The sequence below is a fragment of the Syngnathoides biaculeatus genome, chromosome 3 (genome assembly GCF_019802595.1).
Source record: "Syngnathoides biaculeatus isolate LvHL_M chromosome 3, ASM1980259v1, whole genome shotgun sequence".
NCBI classification, from domain to species: domain Eukaryota; kingdom Metazoa; phylum Chordata; class Actinopteri; order Syngnathiformes; family Syngnathidae; genus Syngnathoides; species Syngnathoides biaculeatus.
This window is the reverse complement of record NC_084642.1, coordinates 33,527,593-33,551,475: the sequence shown is the minus strand read 5'-3', so window position 1 is coordinate 33,551,475 and position 23,883 is coordinate 33,527,593. Positions and strand designations below refer to the sequence as shown.

Here is a 23,883-nt window from a genome sequence, read left to right as displayed (position 1 = left end):
TCACCCCAGAGGCTCCTTGCTGACGAGCCTATGACGCACTTCCTGACAAGGTGGTAGGAGGAGGGTTGGGGGTGAGACGTGGGGCTGGCTAAATTTATCAGCTCTGGTGATACGGCTGAAGCCTGGCATGTGCATCCAATCATGCTTCCTGACTCGTGCAGGAGAAGGCTCACGTCTTCGTTTTCACAGCCAATCACTGACGAATCCACACCCTCTTTTCTGAGCATTAACTAACCGGCGCACAGAAATTGAACCCATAGTTCTGCAACACTTCAGGTTTTAATACTTTGATGTCCTGTTGTATTCGATCTCGTGTGCGTGTGTGTGTGTGTGCGCGTGTGTCCTTGCACATCTACGTGAGCTTTCCCCACCCCACCCCGATAAGCAAGTCCGTGGACAGAACACGTGCAGAAGCATCAGGAGTACCTAACTTTGATTGTTCTCGGGTTGAATTATTTGAAAAGAAATGAAATATGAAACGAGATTGCTTTCAATGTTTTGAACTGGAACGAGAGAACACGTTCTTTTCTTGCTGGTGCGTCTTCTCGGCCTGCGTCTGAATCGATATCGTCAGGAAATCCAGTCTCTCTCATCATCCAGCAAATTGGCACTGGAGGCGCACTGTGCAAATCAGGAGCTTATTTATGAGCCACGTAAGTCTCTCGGGGACATTCACGCGACACGAGCACAGCCCTGTAGTCATTAAAGAGTGATTTTGGCATCTACATTTCCTCTCTCACACATACAGCACAGGTCCCCGGAGGCTATGGCAACACCTGCCCCCGCCCACATTGAGCATCCATTTAAGATGCTGAGCATATGTGCACACCAGCATTCAATTTAGAATCCACGATGCCACGCCCACGCGCTACATTTGTGTATTTTGTCGCAAAAGGAAACACTGAAATGTCAAGTGAACACTTTAAAAGATTTGGTGACGTTTAACTTCTCTGTGACGTGGGCATCAACGCACGGACAACAAAGCTCCACACACTTGTGTTTTTTTTTTTTTTCTTTTCCTCTTTTAACCTTCATCAATCTCAGATGGTTGGGGTGGTCAATGGGGCGGACAGGAGAGTCGCATGTTTTATGTAATGAGGGGATTGATGGTCGCGCAAGGTTATGGGTCACCTCCCTCACTTGCACTGGGACAGGGTGTCAGTTCTGGTTGGTTGACTCTGAGAAAATAACATTTGCTGTGGCTGGTGACACGTCTATGGAGCCTGTCAAATTAACAAAACCAGTGAACTGCGGATATGGTGTGCACAAACATAAACACACGCATACGCAGACACACACACACGTTGTTTTTTTTTTCTCCAAAAGTCGACTTTTCGCTCCCGTCGATCTTGATGTCAATGCAGGTACAATTCTTACACGTTGTTTTCAACCTTGTTTTAAAAGACCCCTTAATTGTAATTTAGTGAAACACAAATTATATGCATGCAAATGTCTTATAAAAGTGGTTAAGAAATCTACCTCACTGGTGTCATTGATTGTAATCAGAATTGTAATTTTAATCTTTAAATTAAATGCAGTCTGCTCTCAAGATCTGGTCCCTCTTCTTTTTGATAATCTTTGATCAGGATGGTGTCTGTTGATTCCCAGAGCTCCAACTTAAATATAGAATATTAAAAAAAAGAAGTTAGAGGGATGACTGTTACAGATTCTGGACCCTTGAACAAACTAACACCTTGTATTCTTGAAATGGACATGAAATGATTGCTCTTATAACTACATCCTAAAACAAGAGGACTTTTTCACCAATTCACGTGATCCTGGTGAAACCAGTTCTTCTCCTTGTTGTTGTTGATGTGTTGCATGCATTGAACTGAACTTGTGTACACTCAAACTGCTTATCATTCGATAATTTTCTGCTCATTTCTATTTCGACCAAAGCAGTAACTAAATTCTGGTGCTAAAGGTCAAACAAAAGGATCACATTTTAATTGATTTTCAAAATGTCTTCTCAATGATAAATTGAACTAATGTATTCCTACGCAGGTACAATCTTTGCTTTTCTCCTTTCTGAAACTGAGAGTTTGCCAGGAGAGGTCTCCGAAATGGAAATAACACTCCCAGATAGCTCAATAAGCACTCTTCCTCCCTCTCATCTCCATTAAGAGGTTAGGGCTGTCAATAGGTCCTGTCGACCGCTGGCGAACGACGCTATTGATTTTGCTGCCAGAAGGCAAGAATGGTGACCATTAGCTGAACGCGTTGTGTGGTCTTCTAGGTGGAGCTGCAGTGCGGCATCTGAAACCTGCTTAAAACCTGAATGTGTGGAGGGCTGTCAACCCCGAAATGAACTGGTTGCCATGCAATCGCAGGGACACAATGAAAAAAATGAATCATTCACACCTGTGGACAGGGGAGAGTCTTCAATTAAACTTATATGCAGGATTTGAAAATGTGTCAGGAAGCTGTAAAATCCCAAAGAAATCCATGCAAGACATGGGAGACAATGCCACACAGGTAAATAAGAGCCAAGATTTCAACCCCCAACCTTAGAAGTGTTCTATCCATCCATCCATCCATCCATCCATCTATTTAATCCAGTTTAAGTTCACAGATGAGCTGCATCCGAGCTGACTTTGGTCGAGAGGTGTGGTACAACATGGACTGATCACAAGGCAACAACAGGACTGATATCTAGACACTCAGTGGGCTATTTTCATAGATGGCGCATTGGCAACGGGTGGTGCATCCTGGTTTCAATGCAAGCTCAAGGATCAATGATCCCGTTTCCCAATTCGGCAGACCGGTCTGCACCAACCTAGGCGTTCCGGTGCAGTGAGGGTGTGTCCTTGGAGATGCGGTTTTGTGGATCAGAATCAGCTTTATTGGCCAAGGGTGTAAAAACACAAGGAATTTGCTGCCCTGGTACGACATTCCGAACAAAGAACAGGAGACATTTCTGTTTATAGAGGCTATTCCTTATAAGAGTCAGATGTCCAAGATGTAAAGTCTTCTTCATTTAGAACATCCATCCATTTTATTCAGCGCTTATCCTCACGAGGGTCACGGGGAGTGCTGGAGCCTATCCCAGCTGTCAATGGGCAGGATGCAGGATACACACTGAACTGGTTGCTAGCCAATCGCAAGGCACATCGAGACAAACAGCTGCACTCTTAATCACACCTTGAGGCAATTTAGAGTGTCCAATTAATGTTGCATGTTTTTAGAATGTGGGAGGAAACCGGAGGGCCCGGAGGAAACACGCAGGCACGGGGAGAACATGCAAACTCCACACAGGCGGGTCTGGGATTGAACCCGGGACCTCAGACCTGTGAGGCCAAGGCTTTACCAGCTGACCCACTGTGCTGCCACTCATTTAGAAAAGGTAAGAAATAATTATGTTGATGTCTCACATGGTATAAATCTTGAACAGAGTCCCTTTACTTGTTCGTGGTTCCCGTCATAGACCAGTGCAATGACAATTGTGCAAAGGGAGCAGTTTAAAGTGATGAATCGTGCAATAGTCTACAGAATAAATCACTAATACTAATACTGATTAGACCAGCAGGATGTGAGGCTGTATCCCAACAACGACACAAGGCAGAAAATAGAAGGTTCAGCGATCAAGAATTTCATGACTTAATTGCCAGAGGGAAAAAAAATGTTTCAATGCCTGCTAGTTTTGAGTTGCAGCGATCTCTAGCGCTTTCCTGACGGAAGGAGCTGGAAGAGCTGGTGGCCAGGGTGTGGAGGGTTCGAAATTTATAAAAACGATAATAATTTCAAAGTGCATAACAAACCAGGAGTTTGCGAATGTACACTGTTCTTTGTTTACAATTACAAAAAGGACATTACTCATCACTTCTTCCCTGCTTCCTTTTAATTGCTTGTAGAGTAGGCGCCTGTAGGCTATGTGTGCATCTCCCACTGTACCTGAGTGGCCTACGACATCACTCAATGAGGAGGAAATATGATCGGACAGCTCACATATTTGCAAGGCTTCAATATTCTTTCCAATCCCAAATCAGATTTATGCATTTTTTACATATTCATTCTGCTCGTGCCAATGTGGTGTAAATTGAGTTGATTGATTTGCATACACACTGTCTCTGCTGTGGTTCAATTATGGCTCATATATTTTCTTTCTCTTCCAACCTTAATTTCATGAACTATAGCAACTAAAATACCTCTTTGTTGTCCTCACATATTATGACTGCAGATCCAGTGTTTGTTCATGCTCATGCGCTTCGATTTTTGTGTACGTGTTTGTTGCTATCCTCCAATCTCACTTAAGAATTCATTAAAATGGTTCAAATGATTATTGACTATTGTTGGGTTCTGTGTTTAGCGAGCTTTACGATGGTAGCAACTTTTTGAAAATGAAGAAAGTTATTAAAGTTTGGGATCCACCATCTCTTGTGAGTTAAAGCTCCTTATATCGAGCTGATGAGCTGATCATTTAAAATCAATTCTGACCCACTCAAATACATGCAGAGGTGTGGGGAAAATTGCCCAGTATGCATGTCATGAATATGATGGAAATTTTACATATCTGAATCTTTCCAATTATGCATCATCCTCTTCTGCCCACAGATTTCTATGTCGCGACTACCATTGTGCCGTATTTCAAGGTAATGAGAGGATCCATTTTGATTGGCTGCAATGGCATCAACCGCAAACACACCCACAGTGGTGTAGACAAGTTTAACCTCAAAATGTCACTGCAAACAATTGATCTAACATGACTCCCTGCCCAGAATATTTAGGCCTGAGGTGTTTTTTTGCCTCATCTGTGCAAGTTCTGATCTATAGTTTCTTCAACTTTCGAGGGAATATTTATTTTATGTCGGTGGAAGAACACTGTTTATTTGGAGTCATATCATGTTTTCCATATAACAATGCTGGTAATGTTGACAAAAGTGCATATTGGGCACAATGTTTGCAAATATGTAATTATAGATCAGTTCATATGGTACTCAAAACAAATATAGGAGACAGAGATAATTTTCGCTGGATTCGTTTTTAAAAATGATGTCAAGTATTTCTTTTGACATTGACAAAACTCATTATACACAGCAACAAAAGGCAAAGAATTACACTTGAACTTCAGAGGCACAAAAACAGGAAACTGGAGCTACTTTTTGTTGCACAATCATCTTTTTGGAAAATACAGTCATTTTCTGTACTGTCTATGAACGGTCATTGATAGTTTGGACATTGAAATCGGACAGTACACAAGGGAAAAGGATGAAGATTGTACATCGAGGTTCAGAAGGGGGGGGGTACGACCACTTCAAGACAAAGACCAGCTGTTGTTGATGGAGCCATTTTCTTCATTCTCTTCTGGTGAACAGCCCCATCACAAACTCAAGATGATATCATATATTATAGATTATTATAGCTTAGCTTTTATATATATATGTTTATTCTTTGTGCATTTCCCATATTTATTGTCACAAAAAAATAACACAAATTTAGAATGAATGCATATAAACTTTTGAGTGATGTTCAGAATTGGACCAGAACTGTCACAATGGATTTATTGCTTTGTACAGTACAGAGGTTTGAGTGCCACTTGCACACCGGTGGTTTGGACTTCAACTTTGTTGCTGATGATCTTTGCTCACTTAGAAAATGTTACTTTTTGTTTCTAAAACCCATTTTTGCTCTTCCCCTTTGGTTCGTTGTGCAAAGAAATGGAAACAGTTTCTGAGACAAAAAAAACAACAACATTCATTTGAAAGGGGGAGAGGGGTGGGGAAGAATGGACAAAAGAAATGTTGCACCACAAAATTGCATGCATAATTACTCATCCACACACATTTATATAGTGAAGTGCTGATGAATGGCCATCATAGGAAGTGAACTTTGGCCCCTTGAGCGATTCGAAGGTGGACTAGGTTGTCTTATTCTTTGTTGTTGTTGATCTTAAAAATATGTGGCCTATTTGCATATGTTACACAACAACCAATAAAATGTATTATCTCCACCTTCACAAATGGCCCAGATGTAAAATCAATATTTTACTGATGTTGAATTTTTTAAAACTTGATTCAAAATGTAATTGCATGTACACATCCATAAACTTGGGGTGAATGCTCATTCCATCCTCTATTAAATAACACCTTCCCGTCAGCTAAAAATGTGCTTTAATTGTGTGCATTTTAGAGTTTCAATATTTTTCAATATTTCTATATTTTTCAACAACATTGTGCTCTAATATTGTGATACTGACAGATTAATACACCTCTGCATTGCACAGACCCTTCAATAAATCTTTTCACATTGAATTTGAGTCACATTGGACTTTGAAAAAAAATATATTGCAAGCACCTCTTCACCACAACGCGTCATATTTCAATCTGCTTATTTGGCGACCAACCTTTATAATAGGAACTTGACACCTGACTCTTGCACTACACTGCTTTGACTACGAACGTCACACTCTTCACCGCAATGGTACCGTGTTACAAAATGGAGCACGCAAAGAAAAGCGGTTTCCTTAATGCAGTGTTGCCATAGACAATCCACTATGGCAAATGTCTATACCAGAATAACAAACCCAAAAATGTGCTCTTAGGAGTGGGACAGTACAATCAGTATTGACGGAGGTCAGATTTTCTTGACAAAGCTCTATGTGTGGTTGTTATCTGTGATACTGTATATTAACCAAAAGCACCTCACATGAATCATGAGGGAGGGCTTTCCTTCTGTGGCCTTCTTTGAGGTCTTTTTTTTTTTTTTTTGGAAGCCTTTGCTGATGGGATGAGATTTTTTTTACATCAAAACACAATTTCACTCCAAATAAGTATATCTATTATCCATATGCATAATAATACAATTACAGGTAGCCAATTAGATATGTTACATATCTTTTGAATCAAATATCATTTAGTAGCGTTTCATTTACTGTATACATTAAGCTGTTACTTCTTGTGCAAACAACAACAATGGAATGGGATTTCTTTTTTTTTTTTTTTGAAGCTTTCTAATTTGATGACATTATTCACGACTATATTGACACACACTCAAGAGGGCTACACATATCATTGTCTGTTTGGTCTAAGAATAACCCTCCTCCTGGCCATACCGATAGCATCCCCCCTGAGATTCTTCTTGCACATACTCCTCTGTCTTCTCCCAACTGGTGGCCCAGCCTCCGTTCACCTCCGTGGTGGCGCCGTACGACTTGGCTGGCCCGCCGTAAGCGCCGTAACTCTGTGTGATGTCGCCCGTCTCTTCTGCCAGCTCGTCCTCGTCGATGAAGCCGCACTTCTCCTCGCTGGTGAGCTCGGGGTCGGCCCACGGTTGCTTTTCCCCCGACGCGAAGATCCCATAGAATACCACGCCCCCGTAGTGCACCATGGAGGCAATGAGGAACACGTACTGCCACTCTTCTCTGGTCTGAAGAGGGCAAAGGAGGAAAGTACATGTTTTATGTTGAATTTGCAACAAGTAGAAACCAGAAAGTGACAAATCATTGGTCCTCCCTTTTAACCATCAGATTTCAAATGCGAACTTCTCCCATGATTGCGTAGCACACTTGCATGCTTTTAAACTGCATTGGTGTAAAGTGTCGAGTGCTTATACAATTACAACAAGACATGAGCGGAGATTATGAGGTGGAGTGAGTGGAGAATCTCCATCACTGCATGATATAGAGAAAACTTTCCAGACACACTTCCTAATTGTTTAATTAATCAACAAGAACCTTAATTCTTCATCCAACCAGGAACCTTTGGACAATCATCAAAGAGCAATGGGAGTTCCATCAAGGCATGCGAGTTCATCAGACTCTTAGGATGAACTACAACAGTGAGGGCGAGTAATCGGACTCTCTCCCAAGTCCAGCATCAGTGAATATCAGTCAAGCATAACCAAAACCATGTGAAACCCACAGTGCACAATGAGTAAAAACTGGCCTATCTTGATTTTTGTGCAAGCGCAAGACTCGCTTTGTTTAATCGGGAGGTTAGTCTGTGACCAGCTGGGAGTACCGGTGCAACGAAAGTGTGCTCAAGTGACAATTTGGTGACTGAAAGTCAGTCTTAACTTATCATATCTGCTTGCTTGCTTGCTGAGACCATGTCAAAGTGCTGGTCTAACATTTATTTTTTTTGTTTTTCCTGAATTTCATTGGCCACAGGCAGACATATGCTCATTCGCCATGGACTGGTGAAGTGGATGTCAGACATATTCCATTCCAAGATGTGAACTGTGAGCATCAAACCCTCTGAATCATTGTAAAAATCAATCAACAGGATGGATTATTTTCTTGCATTCACCTTGTTTTTTGTCATAGCACCAACAATAAGAGGACACACCATCCCAGACAGGGTACCCACTCCGTTAGAGATGCCCATGAGGATACTGGCATAACGGGGTGCGATGTCCAAATGGTTGACATTAAAGCCTAAAAATAAAATAGGAAGGAATCAGTCAGTCGGATTTATATGTAAATAATGAAGGGTCTTTGAGAGAGAACAGGCTATCGTAATCCATCAAGTCATGAAACCAACAGTAATGGGAGCACAAATAGTGTCCATCTTGTAGGAGAAAGAGGGAATAATGCAACTCGCCATGTTTCTACCCACTCCCCCCACTCTGACTGGCTGCTCCATTCTGTCTGCCCAACAAACCTCCTGAGACTTTCGCTTCTGAATTATTTAACATTCCAGGAGAAGGCGCAAGAACTGCAGACAGTCACATTTTGCACACACAGTCAAAAACTTTGCATTGCTTTCAAGCTAAAATAATATGGTGATTTTACAACAACAATAAAATGTGAAACAAATAAAAGCCATCCATCACTTATACATAAATAAAGAGATAAATAAATGCTATTATAAGATGCTGTGGATTGAAATTCAACATTCATCTGCAGTGCTGTCAACAAATTGCTACAAGCACCCATTGGGATATAAATAAATGGATGTCAAACGTGTCACTCATTAGAGATGTCAGTAATTGTATCAAACTTTAACCATCACACAAAGGTGAGATTCCCTTCAACTAACCTGATATAGCAAATCCACTGAAGCCAACTGCCAGCACCAGGAAGGAAATGGCCACCCCTTTGCTGTGAGAGTATCCTACCACTAGCAGTAGCGTAGCCTCCATGCCAAATCCTAACAGAGGGAGACAGCAGATCTCATACATAAGCGCACAAAATCCCACAAAGCCTGTCACGCTGCCAATTGAATTAAACGAGCGTGACCATTTTCACTCAATTACATGAGCGCCAGAAATGAAATCAATGTGCAATGACAGTCACGTACTGCGCGAGTACAAGTATTGAACGTCGCAAAAACACGCTGATGGCCGGACAGTTGAGACTGGAGCAAAAATGAACAGTGCATCCTCAACACTGTGACCATAACACCCTTTAGCTGTGCAGAAGGAGGTGCGAAAATTGATACTTTGTCCTCTGTCGGGACTTCTCACCTCCGCAGTTCATGATTTTTCTGACTGTGGTCGTTGACAGGATGTTCTTGCTGCGCAGGTAGTCAGCCAGCTGGCCGCCAAAGGGCACAATAATGGTCATCACCAAATGGGGCAGCGCGGACAGGATGCCAACCTACAACCACAGGACGTCATGCAAGCCAGTCATCCCCATTAGCTTTTGGCACTCATTTGTTTTGCAGACTGAACATGTGTGGAAAACCATGTTGCGTCTCATCTCAACGTCATACCCAGAACGGTTTCTTTTAAGTCTTGATTGGGTTTGTCCTTTCTTATGCATCACTAACCAAACTTCAACTTCTGACTTCTTAAATCAACTACTGTACACTTTAGTTGTGTGAAGCCTTCCAGGGCCGAGACCAACAAGTGAACTTTCTTTTTTTTACTCCCTTCCTGCCACACATCAACAAAATTTGACTATTTAGAATGTCCTGTAGGTTTTAGCCATTGTTACTGATTTTCCAAGCTTATTTTTTGGATTGTTGTCATCATTTGTGAACTGCTGTGGCTTTGTTATGTAATGTGGTTCACAAGTGAGCGTGTCATTGATTTAGTAATTTATTCTGAGAGCAAAGTGTTCCATACTCCGAAACACTTGGCTGGCATTTGCGTGTGTGTTGCTTATTTCACACACATTCAGTGTTTGAATATATCAACGCATGCCATGTAGATCTTGACTTACCTTGCTGATCTCAAAGCCAAACACTTCCTCAAAATATGCAGGTTGGCTGATAAGTAGCAAGTAAAATGTCCAGCTCCTGCAGAAGTTGGCCACAATGATTGCATAGACAGGCATTGAGGTGAAGAACTTCCTCCAGGGTGTCTTGAATTTCTGCAGGGATTTTTTTTTTGGCTTATTTTTTCACTACATGGACATGTACAACAGAACTGTATGCCTCCATGAATACAAGTGTGTCCTAACTAAAGTATTGACTGATACTGTAATTACTGTTGACTGGTAATGTTGTTGCCTTTGTCGTTCACCTCAGTAGGGCCCATTAGCATGGCGCTTTCTCCAATGCTCTCCTCGATGTAACAGCGTTCCTCATCAGTGATAGTCGGATGTTCAGCAGGGCTCTCGTAAGACACTAATATCCAAAACATGTACCAAAAAATGCCGACGCATCCTACACGCCAAAGACATAAACATAATTGAATCAGGACTCAAGATTGTTGCAAGTGGGTTTTTGGGTGGGTCTTAACTACGCCTGCACACATTACATTCAAGAGACTTTCCAAAATGCCCGAGGTAAGACAGCACAGGCGGGATTCCTACTGTATCTGTTTCTATTATAGAGCAAAAGATTGCTGGCCAGTTATTAGCACAGCAAAACATTGCCAGGGAAAAAAAATCGATACTTGGTCTGCCTGGGTAAAAATCCATTTGACTTTCACTGGATGCACTGATGATCAGTCTTTTCCAAGCTCGCCTGCATAACCAAGCTACGGCCCCCAGAATCGTATTAGACGTATTGAATGGAGTCGTTCACTGTACCGTAGACATAGAACACTGAAGACCATCCTGTGTACTGAACCAGTATCCCAGCCAGAGGCATTGCAATCACTGCGCCAGCATAGGAGCCTGAAAAGAAGCAAGATAAAATATAGATGTTAATGTTGGGCCTTTGTGGAGAAAATGTCCTCCCGTAGACGATCGCCGTAATAGTTACCACAAAAAGAGATAGTGGCCAGACGACTCCTTTCAAGCGGAGGAGCCCATTTACTCCATATTCCATGACAGGCGGGGTAGGTGACTCCCTAAAGGAAATATTTGAGTTAATATGCATCAAGCAACCCAAAAACCAAAAGCAATATTCCAAGTTAATGGGCAGCACTATCGTTAAGTACTGTACTTTATTTAATGCATACCCTTTTCCACGAAGCTGTGGTTAACAATAACTAACAAAGATTAACATTTGCACCCATGTAATTAGCCTGAACAAATGACACTTGATGAACCTCTTTAATGAGCGAAGCAGCCTTGCAACCATTAAATGTTCATCAAATGCTAATGTCAAAAAGCTGTACTGCCATAATAAACAATATACAGTTCAGGGTAAAGCTTCCCCATTTTAATGTTGCTGGTTACAATATACTATGTATATTTTTGTAAAAAGGAGAGTGCAATATATCAAAAATTACACAGTCACAGCATTTGACATAATTTGGCAGGCACATTCTCCAAATCTGGATATTTGTTTTGTGTCTTATTTCCATCAGGTGACTTTATTTTTTGCTCAGAATCCAAAATTTCAACATGTCAAAATGAAGTACAGCAAATAATTACAAGTGGACTGACATTGTCTGTGTGCTTTTCTTTCTATACCGATTATCAACATGGTTCACTTTGCACTCCTTTGCTTTTCCATTGCATGCCATTCAAGCAGGCCCTCCCCACTCCTATTCAGAGCTAGAAGCCCCCGTGATGGACCAGGGGGTGACTTGGAATTGAAGGCCGCTTACCTCCACCAGTCCTTGCAATATCCTAACGAAAATGACACAACCAAAATGGACTCGAGCAGCTGAGGGAATCAGCATGTTGAGGATTGATGTCAGAACAATGGCTGCGCCAAACACCCTAAAAAAGGAGCAAATACATTTTGCTCACAATTATTTTCAATATTTAAACACAAGTGTAGCATGTTCATTCAAACTGTTCTAGAGCAAGAATTGAACATCATTTTGAAAAAAAAAAAAAGCTTTATCTTTCATTAATTTTGAACGAGATTGACAATGGTTTTCCTCCAATGGTTCAACAGTATAGCAGACGCCGCCAAGATAAATATTGAACACAGCCACGCCCCATCGCAATCGTGTCGCTTAGCAACCAAAGTCGGACCTGCTGCTGAGAAATTTCACCCGCCCAATAATAATAATAAAAATAATAATAATATGTAATGTTTTTAAAATGCCCTACAGCACGCAACAAACAAAAAATGTAAAAAAATGAAAAATATCGGAATATTGAATTTGAAAGGAAAAATCAAAGTCACTCATTCGTTATTAATTTTGATTCAATTTTCCGTAAATTGAACAAATTTTAATCTATCCGTTGTCTTCATCATCAAGTCCATTAAAAATGTTTATCCGTGAAATCTTGTCGTGAAATATCTGTGAATAAAGGCCTTTTAACGCCAACACATTCGGGGTCTGCAGATTAGAGCCCGCGGCCCCAAGGGAGCTCATTAACAGGGGACACATGGGTGTGCATGTGGGCTGGTGGGGCGGGAGCGGGTGGCGGGGAATGCCCGCAGCCTGGCGGACCCCTGCCGCCCATAGACTGTCCTTTATGACACATTATTCATGCTTTAAAAAAGCCTGACGAACATTTCATGTCAAGGGGAAAAAAAGATGACATTATTTTTCTCGTTTTTTAATTAATTCATTAATTTTAAATCACTGCTTTGGGACGGGAGGGGTTTACCTGTTTGCAGCCAGTCTGGAGGAGATGTAGCCTCCTGGGATTTGGGTCACGATGTAGCCCCAGAAGAAGGATCCGTGAATCATTCCCACCGTCTCTGGGTCCCAGTTGAATTTGGCTTTCTGGGAAAATGTTCGGGGGAAGGGTGGGGGGCAACAGGGTTATATAGGTTTTTTCAAACCTTCTTTTTAGGCGAAGCATTTGGGATGACGTCCTTGAAAGAAAAAAAAAACCTTTACATTTACGGAATGGTGTTTTTTTTTAATCGCTCGTGTATTTGATGTGTTGTGATTTAAAGGCATTTAACCTTGCAATTGCAGAAAACAAATGTTTGATTTGAATTTCATACCGCTGATCTACCAAATAGCTTCGCTTTATACATTTGTATCATAAATAAAACCCTACTGAGGCATTTTGTGTTTATATTTTAGCGGGCATTAATGCCTCTTATTATGATGGAACTCCTACTTGCATTAAGGTAGGATGAAAACAATGAATGGATTAAACAAAAACGTTGAACCCAGAAAACTGGGCCTTTAAAATTAGGCCTGTTATCTTACCATAAAACGTAAAATATTTTTGTTGGCACGTTTACGTGTTTATCCAGATGAAAGACATTGGATGATTTTTAGATTAACTTTTCTAATTATGTGTATGGTTTTCAAAAAAATGGGAAACGGTTTTTCACGCATTTGGAGACGAGGGCCTTCTTGTGTGTCAGTGCTTTTCTTTCACAATCTCATTTCCCCCGTTCCTATATTCAATTGCTGGGGAGGGAGAAGAAGCGGGGCGGGTTGGGGCTACACTGTCCATCCTGCTGGCGTGTTCGGCGTGAGACACACCTCCTTAATGATGATCTTCCCGTTCTGGTGGATCGTACTGTTGTTGACCATGCCTACGATGGCCACGCCCAGGTTGCACCGGATGCCGAAGGAGATGCAGAATCCCAGGCCGCTCATGATGGCGATGATGTAGCGGCGCGGCAGGCCGAAGCATTTGCAGTCGCACAAGGGGGGCTTCCTCTCCGCGGCCTCACGCGGCCGCCCGTCCTCGGTCAGCTCCATCACCTCACCGCCCCTTTGTCTCTTCTCCATCGCCCTGCGAAGATTCCAGCCAGAACACCAATTGGGACCCGACCGCACCAATATGGACACCATGTGCACATACCGAGCCGCCAGTTTTACACGCATCGTAACGCGGGGTCGTAATTCCTTTTTTTAAAATCTACAACCAATAAATATGGAAAGAGGGAGGTCATCAAGGCCTCATGGGTCTCAACACAGACATGACTCAGAATTTCATTTAATTTTTTTTAACGAGATGCTTAATGTCACCAAGTCCGACATTCTCGAGTAGAGTGAAAAAAAAATGGAAATATGTCCTTGCACCGCATTGCAGCATGACTTTTATGCTCATTGGCATTCAATGGATTGATCAGCTCCCCACGCACATCTGTGGGCTTCCCTCAAATGTCTTCCGTCACACACACGCGCACACACGCACGCGCATTCGTACAGCATTCTCACTACGTTTCAGTGCAATTTTAAGCTATTCTGCTGAAGTGTTTTTGAATGGTTAAAAGACGGCTGGCCAACCCTTTACTCAGGACTAATTTCATATCTGCGTTATTTAAAAAAATAAAAACAAGATGTCAATTAAATATTATTCACGGCGTATTTTAATGAATGGTGCAGAGTGTCGTGGGAAATATTCCGACCCACAGAGCCACGAAAATGAAAAGATGCGTAGAATGCTTGTGGGGATGCCTAAATATGGTCGTATCTTTATAAAAGTCATTCAGCGTGCCTCCATATTGATTATAAAATAGAAAAAAATGTCCAAACTCATGCAAGTAAGGTGAGTTTCAGCGAGACAGCGGCCCTGTATCAATGGACTGACCCCTGCCAATGCGACCAAGTGCGCGCGCGCACACGCACTCCATTGCATAATTCTTCTGACTTCTAGAGGCGTGCCTAGAAATCTCTGTCCGTTGTAAATATATTGTCAGTGTGTAAATCTCTCATTCCCAATAAAAATGTGACATTCAAACATTCTCAGGTGTCATGCCGTCCTTACCTGTGCATGCGGCCCAGGGTCTTCCCCGCCAACTCCTTCATCCCCACCGTGGCCCTGGTCTTCACGGACTCCATGTCCAGTGTCTACGTGCAGGCCTGTGCTGTCGTTATCGTTGCAGTGTGGTCTTCACTGTTTGGCCGTCATCTTCCTGATAGCAGGAGAGCCGACTCGGGCGGCCGCACTGCAAATTACCAGCCAAGCTGTGAGCGCGAACCCGCGTTGAGACAGGCGACGGTCCAGTCCAGATGATGATGAAAACACCTTCTCTTCTTCTCGTCAAAGGACTAACACGACGCGAGCGCATTCATTCATCCTCTCCTGCCTGGCGAGCACGCGAGTAGCAAAAGGCGGAAAAAGAGGAGACGGACGACGCCCGAGAGTCGGAACGACGAGACGCTGAGAACGAGTGGGGAAAAGGGGAGAAAACGCCACGAAATTGATGTTGGCGATGACAGCGGTTTGAGGTTGTGTGTGTAAAATCTAAGAGGGAGTGAGCCTCTGGTGTCTCCTGTGCTGAGCGCAGCTTGCTCTGAAAGCGCGTTCAGGACCGAGGTCAGTGACAGCTTCCACATCTGGACACATGTGCAGCAGCAAACAAGAGCAACACCGAAAACTCGACAGTCAAAAAGGCACATTTGCAATAGTCGTTCATGTGTTTATGTAGCCTTTGCGGCCATTGTAGAGCATACGTTCAGTATAATATTACCCGTTTTCTAAACAGCTGGATGGTGCAATTTTCTTAGGATGATTTTTGACTGTAAAAACACCCAAACACCAAATTGCAACAACGAATAAACAAACGTACAATGGTAGAAATCCCCTATTTGAGAGCTGCAGCCCCCAAGGGCGGTGCTATGGAAACCAAATGAGCAGGAGTGGATTTTCCCTCCAACAACATCCTCTTCTCCGCAAAGGAATCCATCAATAATTTATGCGTCTCTCCAAACGTTCGTCTCCAAGACGACCAGAGCTTCCCACTAATACATGCACACATTTCAGATTTAAATCACAATAAACATCAATAGAAAATAATAATAATACATAAACACAGGAACAGCTTTTTTGCATAGATATTATGACTTGTAAATAAAGCAACTCACTATTAATATTGCTGTTAATGCTATTATTACTGATGTTGCTATTAATGTTATTAATATTATAACTTACTACTACTAATTATACTACTAATGAATAAAACATGGACAAAACAATACTGCTGGAAACAGTACTATTCGAGGAGCCACGTGGGAAAAATAGCAGGCTTTCATTTGTGGGCAAAGACTACCATCTGGTGGTCATAAAAACAATGACATAATGGAGGTTTGCTCCACAGAAAAATAAAGTAACGGTAGTTCATTTTCGGCGGCACACGACGACAATGCGATGAACCAGCAAAACTCTACCCTCTTTGAAAATAATACAATAATGTTAGTTTATCATGTTTTAATCATGTGCAACCGATGTATGTGTTTGAATTAAGAATATTGAAATTACAGTACTTTTTTACCCTTCACCTTACAATATACCAGTTTAGTCCTGAGATCAGCACATTTGCTGCATGAAGTCACTGTACTAGTGTCTTCAAATTCAATGGTGTTTATATGATGTAGTTTATTATTTAGAGGGAAAAAACAATGATGAAGAAATAATCTCAAGACAAAAGAAACAGTACTTTTATTATCTATCCAGATAACACAAGGAATAGACTTGCATCAAAAAGAAACAATTATATTCTAAAAAAAAAAAAATCTGCGTTTGACTGAGATGGTATTACAGGTGCCCCTAAAACAACCTGGAAATACAATTGCAGGATTCCACGGTCTCCGTCAATGTGGAAGTCATCCTTGCAGCTTTCAACTTAACTGGGACAAACTGAAAAAAAAAAAAGAAACCCTAAAGAAAAAAAAAAGATCATTACAGTACCATTAATGATGTGTTTTTGTTTGTTTGTTTGTTTGTTTTGAATCTTACTTCATGAAAACACTCAATGTAGCCCTGTGGGGGCACAAGCCAGTGGAATCTGTAGGCCGGTCCCAAGCTCAGATGAATGCAGAGGGTTGCGTCAGGAAGGGTTTCCGGCGTAAATCTGTGCCAAACAAATAGAAGCTTTCATCTAAAGAATCCCATACCGGATCGGTTGTGGCCGGGTTAACAACAGCTGCCTCCTGCATCATTAACTTGCAGGGCATCGGTGGGTCCAAGACAAAGAAGAGGAGGAAAGCGGATTTGGTGGCAGAAGAAAATGAATGCACAGACCCTACAACAGAGTGTAGGGACTTTGAATGTTGGGACTATGACAGGAAAAGCTCAGGAATTGGTTGACATGATGATTAGGGGAAAAGTTGATATATTGTGCATCAAGGAAAGGAGGTGGTAGAAGGCCCTGAAGGCAAGAGTTCTAGGGGCAGGGTTTAAATTATTTTACCATGGAGTAGATAGCAAGAAAAATGTAGGTGGGGGCTATTTTAAAAGAAGACCTGGATAAGAGTGTCTTAGAAAGAATATCAGATCAAGTGATGAGGTTGAAACTTGGAATTGAGGGTGTTATGTATAAAGTTATCATTAATATGCCCCACAGGTAGGGTGTGACCTAGAGTTGAAAGAGAAATTCTGGAAGGGACTAGAAGAAGTAGTTTTGAGCATCCCAGACAGAGAGAGAGTTGTGATTGGTGCAGATTGTAATGGCCATGTTGGTGAAGGAAACAGGGGCGATGAAGAAGTGATGGGTAAGTACAGCATCCAGGAAAGGAACTTAGAGGGACAGATGGTGGTGGACTTTGCAAAAAGGATGGAAATGGCTGTAGTGAACACTTTTTTTTTCCAGAAGAGGCAGAAACATAGACTGACCTACACGATTGGAGTTAGAAGCACGGTGGATTATATGTTGTGATCAGACGATGTCATCTGAAGGAGGTTACTGACTGTAAGGTAGTAGTAGGGGAGAGTGTAGCTCGACAGCATATGATGGTGCTGTGTAGAATGAGTAGTGGTGGGGAGGAAGATTAAGAGGACAAAGGTAAAGCAGAGAACCATGTGCTGGAAGCTGAGAAAGAAGAATGTTGTGTGGCCTTTCGGAACGAGATGAGACTGGTGGCTCTCGATGGACAGGAGGAGCTCCTGGAAGACTGGACTACTACAGCCCAGGTGATCAGAGAGACAAGCAGTAGAGTACTTGGTGTGTCTTCTGGTAGGAAAGGGGAGAAGGAGACTTGGTGGTTGAACCCCAAAATAATAGGAACATACATGAAGAACTGGGACAATGAGAGGATTGAGGAGAGGCGAAAGGAATACATTGAGATGCAACGTAGAGCAAAGGTAGAGGTGGCGAAGGCTAAACAAGAGGGAAGTGTTTTTACACACTTGGCCAATAAAGCTGATTCTGATTCTGATATGACATGTACACCAGGTTGGACATGAAAGAAGGAGAAAATGATCTCTACAGGTTGGTCAGACAGAGGTATAGAGATGGGAAGTATGTGAAGCAGGTAAGTATAATTAAGGATAGCAATGGAAATATGTTGACTGATGCCAGTAGTTTGCTAAGTTGATGGAAAGAATACTTTGAGAAGTTGATGAATGAAGAAAATGAGATCGAAGGAAGAGTAGAAGAGGCAAGTGTGAAGGACCAGGAAGTGGCAATGATTAGTCAGGGGAAATTTAGAAAAGCATGAGAGGATGAAAGAATGGAGAGAGAGAAAAATGGAAAAGCAGTTGGTCCTAATGTTTTGAAAGCCAGGTGCCGTTTCAGTTAGTTTAGAAAAAACATTTCAGTGGTCTAAACTGCTTATCTGCAGGAAAAGAAAACCTAACATCAAATGGACAACAAGCTTTCATGTGACTCTGTGGCGTGTCTGACTCCAGATCAGAAGGTTACGTGTTCAAATCACGTCAGGATCACTTATATTTTGTGTTTCCACGGTATACCTGTGGAGGTATGAAAGCAATTTGGAGAGGTGACTGTGGAGTTTTTCGCCAACTTGTTCCACAGAATATTAGCAGGCGAGAAGATGGCTGAAGAATGGTAGAAGACTGTGCTATTTCCCATTTTTAAGAACAAAGGCGATGTGCAGAGCTGTGGGAACAATAGGGGAAGAAAGTTGATGGGCCACACAATGAAGGTAATGGGAAAGAGTTGTGGAGGGTAGACTCAGGACAGAAGAAAGTATCTGCGGGCAACAGTATGGTTTCATGCCTAGAAAGAGTACCACAGATGCATTATTTGCCAAGAGGATACTGGTGGAAAAGTACAGGGAATCTCAGTAGGAGGTACATTTGTCTTTGTGGATCGAGAGAAAGCCCATGACAGAGTACCAAGAGAGGAACAGTGGTACTGCATGCGTAAATCTGGTGTGGCAGAGAAGTATGTTAAAATAGTACAGGACATTTATGATGGCAGCAGAACAATGGTGAGGTGTGCCTTAGGTGTGACAGAAGAATTTAAGGTAGAGGTGCGACTGCATCAGGGATCAGCTCTCAGCCCCTTCCTGTTTGCAGTCGTAATGGATAGGCTGACAGATGAGGTTAGACTGGAATCCCCTTGGACCATGATGTTCGCAGATGATATTGTGATATGCAGTGAAAGCAGGGAGCATGCAGAGGAACAATTAGAAAGATGGAGACATGCACTGGAAAGGAGTGGAATGAAGATTAGCCAAAGTAAAACGAAATATATGTGCGTGAATGAGAGGGGTGGAGGGAGAAGAGTGAGGCCACAGGGAGAACAGATAGAGTGGATGGACAACTTCAAGTACCTGAGGTCAAGAATCAAGAGCAATGGTGAGAGTAGTAAGGAAGTGAAGAAATGGGTCCAAGCAGGTTGCAACAGCTGGCGAAAGGTCTCTGGTGTGTTATGTGACAGAATAGTCTCTGCTAGGGTGAAGGACAAAGTTTATAAAACAGTGGTGAGGCCGGTGTATGAGTTAGAGACGGTGGCGCTGAAGAGACAACAGGAAGCAGAACTTGAGGTGGCAGAAATGAAGATTTTGAGGTTCTCTCTAGGAGTGAGCAGGTTGGATAGGATTAGAAATAAGATCATTAGAGGGACAGCCAAAGTTGGATGTTTTGGAGACAAGGCTCGAGTGACTTCGATGGTTTGGACAATTCCAGAGGCGAGACAATGAGTATGTCGGTAGAAGGAGGCTGAGGATGGAGTAGCCTGGCAAAAGAATGAGAAGGATGAGAAGGGTGCTGAGGATAGAGCTCCCAGGCGAACAACCAAAAGGAAGACCAAAGAAAAGGTTGATGGATGTTGTGAGTGAAGACATGAGGGCAGTTGGTGTTAGAGAAGAAGATGCAGGAGATAGGCTGACGTGGAAAAAGATGACACTCTGTGACAAACCATAACGGGACAATTCGAAAGAAAAAAAGAACACTTAATGAAAACGCTCAAGTAATAACATAATCTAGCGTTTTATAGCACAGCTAAAGATAAGTGGAGCTTAATATTTTTTCCTTTAATCAGTGTGATTCCATTCTTTTCTTTTCATGGTTGTAAGACAGACACAAATCTAACACAACATTTTTACAGTGATAAAAATTCTTTTCACCATTACTACTATATAAACAATTCAACGTACAGCTCTTCTGAGAAATTCAGTCATTTATCTTCTGCCCTCTAACCATATCACATGCCGGCATAAATACAGCACAATTAAAATTATTTAAAGGGGTACTACAATGGCAAATGCCTCATCAGTCCCAACATAAATACATATAGATTTTTCTGAGCTATGAGCTATGAAAAGGAAGAAGGCATTGCATGGAGAATTCCACAATCATTTTCGTCATTGCTGTCAATTTGACATTAACCATTTCATCCTGTATTTTCTATGGCACAAATACACTACGTGCACTGAAGAAGTTGATGCAAATATTGATCGCAATGATATTTTCCTCGATGTCTATGTCTGCTTGGATCCTAATGTAGGAATCAATGATAGCAGGGGATTATGCCCAATAAACAAGGCCAGGATTGTTTTTTTTGCCTAAACACAAAAGCCCTTGCAGAATAAGGATGTCAACAGCAGGTAAACAAAAGTCCATTCTTGGTGTGGCCTCTGTGAAAATGGCAGCTACAGGCACTCAGGGAGCACTTCGTGCTTGTCTGGCACATCTGAGAGGGGCTCGGTGATGAAGCTGGCACTAAGCTGCAGTTTGAGTCTCTCCACCTCATAGTTATGCAGGTACTCTTGAATCAGGTAGCGTTCCCGTTTGAATCGCGCCTTCACATCTGAGGGCACATCTGGAATCATCCACGCCACAAAGAACTTCACCACGAAGACCACATGCTGCAGAGGACGGGTAAGAACCAGACAATTGAAGTTCAATCATGATCCTGTGCATTCATTGACAATGACAGTATATGAATGAAGGAAAGTGTCAATATCTTGCCTCCATGGTGATAATGAAGGCCATTTTGGCTGCCAGGATATGCCAAAACTGCATGGTGTGCATGTACTCCCTGTGGTGGCCTGGAGGGTAGCGGTAATCTCTGTATCTGAAAAAAACAAAACAAAACAAAAAAAAACAACGAGGAGTGGGTCCCATGATGTAAAATCCATCGGTCACCACTCGTTTCCTTGTTTGAAAGACAACTTTGACAACGGCCATTTAATATTATAAAACAGTAACTAGAGAGAAAGTTATTAGTGGTGACAATTACAGAAAACAGCTTTCCATTCAATGTATGGTTTGTCTTGTGTGTATTTCTCAGATTAAGTTGCTTTTATATTTCAGAATCATGGGAATAGCATTGGGACCCATCCATCCATGCATTTGGAGAACCTCTCCACTGAGAGTCAGACGTGCTGACCACTATCCTCCCATGTCGCTTGCTTCTGATGATATTTGTCCATCCATGGATTTGCTTCGACATTTGTCCTCATTAGGGTTGCAGATGGGCTGGTGGGACTTTGTGGGAGCGGATCGGATTAGTTGCCAGCCAATCACAGGGCACATACAGTATAGACAAAGAACTTTCACTATTACACCTATTGATAATTTAAAGAGTTTTAAATTAACCTCACAGACATGCTTTTTTTTTAATGTTCCACCCAAGGAAAACCCACAAAAGGACAGCTAGAATATGGAAACACCACCCAGGGAGGACTGTGATGCAGGCAAGCTAAACTTGAATATACTTGCCTTATTAGGCATTTGTACTATCATCCGTTTAGAGTATTTTATTCTCATAAGGGCCTTATAAATTGCAGTTAGTACAGTCATTTGCTGTACAACTTGTAGACAGCTGTAGACAGGGTTTGGTTAGGTTGCCTCAGTATTATACCATATGATGTGGTTCTGTTGGCTTCATCGAGTTATGATCTTCAGGTCCTGCTGGAGTGGGAAGTGGCTGAGACAAGAATCAGCACCTCCAAATGTGAGGCCAGAGACCTCTGGCAGATAAGGGAGGATTGCCCTCTCATGGTGAGATCCTGCCTCAAGTGGAGGAGTTCAAATATCTTGGGGTCTTGTTCACAAGTGAGCGGGAGGTCGACAGTCCGATCGGTGCAGCAGCTGCAGCGATGAAAACACTGCATTGATCTGTCGTGGAAGAAGGAGCTGAGCCAAAATTCCCACCCTCACTTATGGTCACCAAATGTGTAGTGTCCAAGATATCCATCGATCTATCTATTTTCTTAGCCGCTTATCCTCACAAGGGCTGCAGGAGTGCTGGAGCCTATCCCAGCTGTCAACGGGGGAGGAGGAAGAGTACACCCTGAATTAGTTGCCAGCCAGTCGCAGGGCACATAGAGACAAACGGCTGTCCTCACAATTACAACTAGGGGCAATTTAGAGTGTCCAACTTATGTTGCATGTTTTTGGGATGTGGGAGGAAACCGGAGTGCCCAGAAAAAAACCCACACAGGCAAAGGGACAACATGCAAACTCCACACATGGAGGGCCGGGATTGATCCTGGGTCCTCAGAACTGTGAGGCCAATGGTTTCCAGCTGTCCCACTGTGGTCAAGATATAAGCGACCAAAATAGGTTTCTTCAGCAGAGTATCCAGGCTCTCCCTTAGAGATAGGGTAAAGAATTTCAGTCATACGGGATAAGCTCACAGTCCTCCATATTGAGAGGAGCCTGATGAGGTGCCTTGGACATGAGAGATGTCTCTCAGCTAGCTTGAAAAGACCTCTTGGCGTCCCCTCGGGTTAGCTGAGACACGGAAACCAGTGATTGGGGTCGGGAGCGGTGTCCAAGTTGCCAGTTCAGGCACAGATCTGCTTTCAGTTCCCAATAAACAAACTTTGTGTGCGTCAAACCCCCAGGCTGGAACACATCACTCCCTTTTACCAGTATCTCAAAGACGACCAGTGCGTCATTTATGCGTAGCATTTCAGGGGAATGGGAGGAGCTGCTTTGATTTGACAGGTTTGAAGTCGGCTGTGATGACGCCCACATCAATGCTGACGTCCCACTTTTAAATGAGCTGGGCTAGGCCGGTTCATGAAATTACCAACATCGTGTCTAACTCACCCACTGGCAGAGTTACGCCAAGCGCAGGGCTGGGTTTATGCTAATGCTAATATGTTATAATATGCTAATAAAAACCTGAGGCTGCTGTGCTAACAACTAGCTGAGGCCACTTGACTTCATGAAATATGCATAATACCTGCAGGTGGATGTGGAATTATCAAACCAGTAGTCCTGTTCTTCTGGCATGTTTCGGTGGGGGATCTGTGAGATGTTGTACACTGACAAGCTGTTGTTCACGTAACCCCTCATGGAGGCCCCTTTACCATACGCATAAAGGTAGACCATGCGGGGAATCATATCTGAGGTGAAGGCCATGATGAACGCCTGGAATCAATGTGAGCACAAGAGGCTATCAAGAAATGTTTGCAAAAGACAAACACAAATTGCAAAAAATATATGTAGAGGAAATAATCCACTTTCCACATCCACATAATCCACTTGTTGGAAATTGCATTCAATGCATGAAATAAAGCGCAAACTCACTC

At 42.5% G+C, this 23,883-nt stretch overlaps 2 protein-coding genes and 1 long non-coding RNA gene across 4 annotated transcripts in view; 1 reads left to right on the top strand and 2 right to left on the bottom strand.

Annotated features, from left to right (window-relative positions):
• Positions 1-315: 315 nt before the first annotated feature.
• LOC133498286 (uncharacterized) lies at positions 316-4,106 on the top strand. 2 transcript variants are annotated; one of them, XR_009794255.1, is made up of 3 exons: positions 316-653; positions 3,186-3,343; positions 3,852-4,106. It is a non-coding gene; the product is annotated as an uncharacterized LOC133498286 (long non-coding RNA). The 2 variants fall into 2 exon arrangements; XR_009794256.1 differs by lacking the exon at positions 316-653 and adding an exon at positions 2,259-2,475.
• A 710-nt stretch (positions 4,107-4,816) lies between these two features.
• Positions 4,817-14,991, bottom strand: slc17a6b (solute carrier family 17 member 6b). Its single transcript, XM_061813911.1, has 12 exons — positions 14,918-14,991; positions 13,684-13,939; positions 12,845-12,963; positions 11,884-11,998; positions 11,091-11,178; positions 10,916-11,002; positions 10,405-10,547; positions 10,103-10,252; positions 9,403-9,535; positions 8,976-9,086; positions 8,244-8,371; positions 4,817-7,362 (listed from the first exon to the last, which is right to left on the bottom strand). The coding sequence occupies exons 1-12, from the start codon at positions 14,989-14,991 to the stop codon at positions 7,021-7,023; spliced, it is 1,746 nt and encodes a 581-aa protein (XP_061669895.1). The 3' UTR covers positions 4,817-7,020.
• Positions 14,992-20,349: 5,358 nt separating this feature from the next.
• The window catches only part of ano5b (anoctamin 5b), a 52,355-nt gene continuing 48,821 nt past the window's right edge, over positions 20,350-23,883 (bottom strand). Inside the window, exons 18-20 of the mRNA XM_061815500.1 lie at positions 23,535-23,722; positions 21,308-21,413; positions 20,350-21,204 (exon numbers count right to left, since the gene is read on the bottom strand). Of these exons, the coding sequence (XP_061671484.1) occupies positions 20,989-21,204; positions 21,308-21,413; positions 23,535-23,722 (510 nt within the window). The 3' untranslated portion in view covers positions 20,350-20,988. The remainder of the gene's footprint in view (positions 21,205-21,307; positions 21,414-23,534; positions 23,723-23,883) is intronic.

Coding starts and splice junctions, on each gene's coding strand:
- slc17a6b (XM_061813911.1), bottom strand. CDS start 14,991: ATGGAGTCCGTGAAGACCAGGGCCACGGTGGGGATGAAGGAGTTGGCG. Junction 11,003..11,090: donor GGCCACTATCTCTTTTTGTG/GTAACTATTACG, acceptor GCTTCTTTTCAG/GCTCCTATGCTGGCGCAGTG. Junction 8,372..8,975: donor CAGTGGATTTGCTATATCAG/GTTAGTTGAAGG, acceptor TTTTATTTTTAG/GCTTTAATGTCAACCATTTG.